The 6696-nt window shown below is 46.0% G+C and overlaps 1 protein-coding gene across 1 annotated transcript in view; it reads right to left on the bottom strand.

The window, feature by feature from the left end:
- Positions 1-2352: 2352 nt before the first annotated feature.
- Positions 2353-6696, bottom strand: part of LOC115873964 (PRAME family member 8-like) — a 5622-nt gene continuing 1278 nt past the window's right edge. The window contains 3 exon segments of the mRNA XM_030889011.1: positions 2353-2746; positions 3047-3185; positions 3188-3235. Of these exon segments, the coding sequence (XP_030744871.1) occupies positions 2353-2746; positions 3047-3185; positions 3188-3235 (581 nt within the window).

Below are 6696 nucleotides of genomic sequence, written 5' to 3'. Positions count from 1 at the left end.
CATACATGTGGAAAGCGAATGTGATCACCCTCTTTACCAATTCTAAGTTCTGCTTCCAGTTTACCATCTCACTTATAAGGCATTCTTATTATTATTTTTTTTTACCGTTGTGACCTTTTTTTAAAAAAAATCATTTTATTAGGGGCTCATACAACTCTTATCACAATCCATACACACATCAATTGTGTAAAGCGCATTTGTACATTCATTTCCCTCATCATTCTCAAAACATTTCCTTTCCACTTAAGCTCCCGGCATTAGGTCCTCTTTTTTTCCCCTCCATCCCCGGTCTCCCCTCCCTCATGTGCCCTTGATAATTTATAAATTGTTATTTTGTCATATCTTGCCCTCTCCGACGTCTCCCTTCACCCACTTTTCGGTTGTCTGTCCCCCAGGGAGGAGGTCACATATAGTTCCTGTACTCGGTTCTCTTATTTACTATGCTTATAAGATTATTTGTCATTAGGTTCCAGAGGATTAGGTTGTCTTTGCAATGACAGTGTGCTCATTTGGAGTAGAAGACTACATGAAGCATCTGACATTCACAGCCTTACCCCAGTCATTCCTTGCTGGCTTCACATCTCTTCTACAAGACATGAAAAGAGAGGCCAGCAGACAGGAAACACTGACAGGAGCAAAGCTTGTCCTGGCAACCCAAGATCCCTGCCCTGGGAACCTTATCGACTCAGAGGAACGTGGATGCCAACACTCATGGAATCTCCAAGGAATGCACACAGATGTTGACAAGAGACCAGTCCCTCCCACTGCAAGACAATCGACTGACAACATTTCACATCCACGCCTAAGCTTCTGTAAGCTAACATCTCTTGTGTAAGATAAAATAAATGTCTCATTGTAAAGACACCTGCTTGTGGTATTTAGTTCTCTTCTACCCAGAATATACAAAATATGTCTTCTTGAATTGGGTTCTGTGCCCTCGAACAAACAGAAATGCACGTAGAAGGATGTTCGTTTGGGAACTGTGTCCACCTATTAATGAATAGTTGGAGGATTCAAAACCACTACTTTCTACAATGGAGAACAAAGAGAGTCTGCCCCCATAGAGACACAGAGCATTGTTAACCAATATAGCTCATTCTGCCCTGAGTTAAAATGGAATGAACCCATCGGGCAAAAGCAGACAAGGATATATGGGAGAAAGATGGGGCTTTCTACTCCCACACAGAGTTACAGTCAGGGAAAATCTTAGGGTCAGTCTACTCTGTCCTGTAATTTCTTTTGACTCATTATCAACAATGGCAATAAGATTGCTTAATACGTTATTCTGGATTATGGGTTACAGTACATACATTTTTCAATCGCCAGAAGGGTGTATGTTTTCTGTTTTCCTGGTAAGAGGCATGGTAAGTGTGGGAGCCTATGATTAAGATCCATGAAGGAACGGGGGGAACTTTTACTTTGACCTAGAGTTTACAATGAGGGGGAAGGGACACAATAGCACTGGTTTTGGTTTTGTTATTTTCTTATGATAGAATGTGGCTTCCATGAATGGAATCCCAATCCTGTCTCAATCTTTACCAGATTGATGCCAGGGGAGTTTTCTGAGGTGTGCATCCTGATCCTTTCTTTTTCCAAGGGATTTTGGAGAAGTGAGCAGAGAGAAGCAGGATCAGACTGCAGCAAGATCGTGGACCCTGAGGTCATATGCCCCCAACGCAGGTGTGTCTGCAATATCAAACAGGCCATGGACTCAGAACCCTGAGGAAATGGGTCGAAAAGGAGTTTCTCCAGGATGTGGCTGAAGAACTTTTCCACTATCATGGGATTTTAGGAGAGAGATGCTTGAACGTAGAGTAGGTAGCTAACTACAGTCAGGAAAACTCACCAGGATCGGGTGTATTTCAGGACCCACAGTTCCCACCAGGCAAATCTTCTAGAAACAAGGTAAGGCTGATGCCCAGACACACGCAGATACGAGGGAGGTCAAGGTTTCAGACGTTGCACGGATAGAAGGAAATGACCCCAGACTCAACAGGGACGGAGCTTTCTTCTCCAGCTGAGGCCTTGGATTTGCATCACACCCACCTAAATGATGGCACAATTACTTCTGGTTGGTGATGCTTCCTTCCATCATGAGAGCATTTGAGAATTAAGACAGTGTACTGGACCCAATGTGACCTGTCATCCCTGCTGTGCTCTAGAGACAAGCGGTTGAGGTGGTAAAGCATTGGGGTGTTTACCACGGGGTCAGTGGCGAAATCAACAGTCCGTAGGAAACCAAAGAGGCACTTCTACTCTTCCCCATACGTGGAAACATGGTAAAGAATGAGATAATTACATTAGCAGTCCATGCCTATGATCATTGCATCCCAAGGTCTATTAGGATTGCTGTCAGCAAAACGTCCATAGAGGGGCCTGTGGGTTCAACCTGAGTCCCTGCAAGACCTGGGCAAGAGTATCATGGCGAAGAGGCTCTTGGCGATGTTCATAGCAATCCTGAGGGACAGGGAGCTCCAGAAGGGAGAACTTGCACAGTGGCAAAGTGTGCTGAAGAAAGCCATGCAGGACAGCCATGGAGACTTGGTTACCACACAAAACCATGGTGCTGAGCTGGGAACACTGGCCCAGAACAGTTTGCAAGGCAGCGAGCTCAGAGTCACTGATGACACGGTCAGCTAAACTCAGGTGGGTCAGGGTGGCTGGGACCCTCTCTAGCAGACTTGGGAGGAATTCATGTCTTAAGGCTGCCTTGCACACACCACTCAAATCCAAGGAACTGAGGTTACTGGTGCAGGAACACAAGCACAGACTTGATATGCCAGAGTCCACTGGCACTCAGCACTTTAAGGTAAGGGACTCCAAGGGCGTTGGCAAACTACTGAGCAGCTGGTGAAGTTGTTCATCGAGGAAAGGGGCAGATTCCAGAATGAGGTGCTGTAAGTGAGGCAGAGTGAGTAGGTGAGAGGGCAACTTTGCTAGTAGCTTGTCCACTTCATCCATGCTCGATGACCCAAGGGGATCCAGGATTATTCCAGAGAGATGCAGTGTGCTAAGGTGACCCATCTGGGCCAGGCGAGGGAGAAACCAGTTGAGGGTGTGCAGGTCCCATCGGCAGTGCAATACCACCTCCTGGACAGAGTCCAGCTGCACTGCCTTCAGGATCTCCTGTATAATGGGAAGTTCCGTTAGACCTACAAATTCTAGCTTCCTACAGCACAGGGTGGCAGGTCCTTTCCCTGTTGGACTCTGTCAATGAGGCTGGTGAGCAATTGATCTGGGAAGGTTTCATAAAACAGTTCTCTGAGCATCACCATGGAGGCCAAGGGCTGATTATTCTCCCCTGCTATGGAATCCTTTGTTTGTGAGTCTTAATTCTTGGGTGGGTAACCACTGAATCTTTTGATGGGGGACCGGAGGCAATGGATTGGAATCCAGACCACACTTTCCAAAGGTTGGTGTCAATGTTCACTCTTAGGTGCAGCTCTGTCAGTTTGCATCTCCTGGGTGGAATCTTCTGGGCCCGCAGAATATCAAAACCATCCAGGGCAGCCTTGAAGATGTCCTGGTGAGAATGCCAAGGTTTCATGAGAGCCCCTAGAGGGAGACGGATGAAAGACCAGCACCCCACCATGGCTTTCACTGTCTCTCTGTGTCTCCCGACCACAGCTGCCATGAACAAAGGGGCAAAGGGTTCTGTAGGCAGCCCTTCCAGAGAGGCAATGGTTGAGCCCTCTTTCCCCAACACACTCTGGATGGCAAGGTGTAGGAGCCTAGGGGGGTTCCCTCTGCTCATGCTGATCAATCTCCTCCAAAAGGAGTCCTCACCTGTCAATGAAAAGAAGGGTTTGCTCAGACTTCTGGGATAGCCAAGCTGGTTGTCCTAGCACCCCCAAATCTGGACCCTGCCCTTCTTAGCTCCTCAGAGGGGAGCTTTCCAGCCAGGACACGCCAAGGTCCAGGTGACACCTAGATGTCCAACTGGATACTTCTTCTGACTCAAGTGGGTCCTGAGGCTGTTGAAATCAAGATGGACAGACCGATGGTGAACAGGGAACTCAGCAGCTGGGGAGGTACATAAAGCAAACATCAGTAGAAAATATGGTGGTTGCATATTGAATCCAACAATCGTCTGGTTTACTATGCAGGAGAGACCATTTCAAGAGGAATGGCTGAGCATTCCGCAAATGGAAATTATGAAATCTATATTGAATTACCATGCGCTCTGTCTACCGATAATATCTATGGGAGGACAAAAAAGTCTTGTCGATACAGTGAAGAGGCAAATTTAGTCACCAATCACTAATGAAGGAACTGAAGGATTCTTCCAACCACCTCCATATGAAAGTCACCAACCACGTAGTCAAGAGGCATAGATGAGTGTTGGTAATTGCAATAATGAGGAAACAGGAAGGAAAAGCAGTTGGAAAATATGGTGTTGGTGAGAGAACAGAATCTGAAAATCAGAGTAGATCTTGCAAAGGAATGATTTCTTCACCACACATACCTTCCTTGACAACTCAAATGGCTACTATAATGTAGACTTTCTAAGCTGATGTGATTCACAGAAATCAAATGACTACATCTGTGGCAAATGTCTTAGATTACGGAAGAAATCCCAATCCCAAATTCAAAGTAAGGACATTTACCCAGTCATGAAGAACATAAAGACAAAACCAAACCATAGATACATGATGTCGATGAGGAATGCTATTAGAATGAAGTACCACCAAACAGAAGTAGTTGTGTCCTCATGTAGAAGCCTGAAATCCAAATCCAGGGCCTCATGAGTCTGGGGTCATTCCCTTCTATCCATGTGACATCTGAAACCTTGACCTCCCTCGTATCTGCGTGTGTCTGGGCATCAGCCTTACCATGTTTCTAGGAGCTTTGCCTTGTGGGAATTGTGGGTCCAGAGACACACCCGGATCCAGGTGACTTTTCCTGGCTGTAGTTAGCTACTGACTCTATGTTCAAGCATCAATGCCATGAGAGAGGAAAAGTTCTTTGACCACATCCTGGAGAAACTCCTTCATATCCATTTCCTCGGGGTTCTGAGTCAATGGACTGTTTGATATCACAGACACACTGACCTCAAAGTCTAAGGTCTTGCTGCATTCAGATCCCATTTCTCTCTGCTCACTTCTCTAACATCCCTCAGGGGAAGAAAGGATCGTGATGCACACCTCAGGAAACTCTCCTGGCATCAATCTAGTAAAGATTGAGAAAGGTTTAAGGATTACCATCCCACCCTGAATCCTTTTGCTATGTAAAGTCTTCATACGGGATCCCATCACAGCAGATCCATTCACAGAAGCCACAATTTTAGGATACTAAAAAATAACAAAACCCAAACCTGTGCTATCGTGTCCCTTCCTCATCATTGTAAATTCTAGGTCAAATTAAAACTTCCCCCTAGTTCCTTCATGGATCCCACTAGTAAGGTTCCCACACTTACTAGTTCCATATCATGCCCTTTAACAGGAAAACAGAAAATGTACTCACACCCTTCTGGCAATTGAAAATGTATGTACTATAACCCATAATCCAGAATAAAGTACAAAAAAATCTTACTGCCATTGTTGATAATGAGCAAAAAGAACTTACAGGACAGAGTAGTCTGGCCCTAAGAGTTTCCATGACTAGCTCTTTGTGGGAATAGATAGTCCATCTTCCTTCCATATACACTGTCTGCTTTTGCCCCATGGGTTTCATTCCATCTTCACACAGGGCAGTATGAGCTATATTGGTACACAATGCTCTGTGTCTCAGTGGGGGCAGACTCTCATCGTTTTGCATTGTAGACGGTAGTGGTTTTGAAGCCTCAAACTGGTGGTTTTCAAACCCCCAACCCTTGATTCATAGGCCAGCACAGCCCACTACTCAGGCACAGCACCCAAGTGGGCACCCTTTCATGTCTACTTCTGCTGGGAAGAGTGAGCACCTCCTGGGTCATGAATGCCTAATTTTTTTAGTTAGTCTGGACAAGTGAACACCCTAGTCGATAGCTTTACAAAGAGGTATTTATTTTATTGTAGGCAAGGAGAATTGCTTTGGAGAAATGTAAAACAGATTTTCAGTTGATCAGCTGTAGCAGGAGGGAGTGGTCTCCTTTCAACATCTGGACCGCCCCTCTCTCTTGGTGATCTCCATGAGTCTTGGTATTGACGTTCCAGAATCCAGAAGGTTCCCAAGGCAGGGAGGGACCTTGTGTTCCAAAAGGAGGCTTTGCTCTGCCCGTCCTTTCATGAGGGTCCTCAGCATCTATCTGTCTGCTGGCCTCTCTGTTCATTTCTTTAGAAGAGAGATGCGAAGCCAGCAAGGGTGGTCTGGGGTGAAGCTCCTGATGTGAGACACCTCCTGTAACCTTCACCTCCACATGGCCACATTATCACAGCAAGGATCACGTCGTGATCATGAAGCTAGTCCCAAATGATCCCATAGACATCAGAAACATGAACATTTCACAAATGGGGTAGAAAATCAGAATCAATGGTGAGGATTGACAGGACATGGTAAGGAAGGTGAGCTGTCTATGTGTATGATGATTGCATCCCAATCTCTGTAAGGACTGCTGCCAGCAAAACTTACAGAGAGAGGCTCGTAGATTACCAGGGTCTCCCTGAGCGCCTGCATTACCTCTACAAGAGCATCCTGGCACAGAGAGACTTGGAAATCCTCATAGCAATCCTGAGGGACAGGCAGCTCCAGAAGGGAGAACTTGCACAGTGGCCAAGT

Source organism: Echinops telfairi, unplaced genomic scaffold, assembly GCF_000313985.2.
Source record: "Echinops telfairi isolate 266 unplaced genomic scaffold, ASM31398v2 ScPeMD7_7470;HRSCAF=8508, whole genome shotgun sequence".
Taxonomy (NCBI): domain Eukaryota; kingdom Metazoa; phylum Chordata; class Mammalia; order Afrosoricida; family Tenrecidae; genus Echinops; species Echinops telfairi.
The sequence above is the reverse complement of the archived record's forward strand: the minus strand, read 5'-3'. Positions and strand labels throughout refer to the sequence as shown.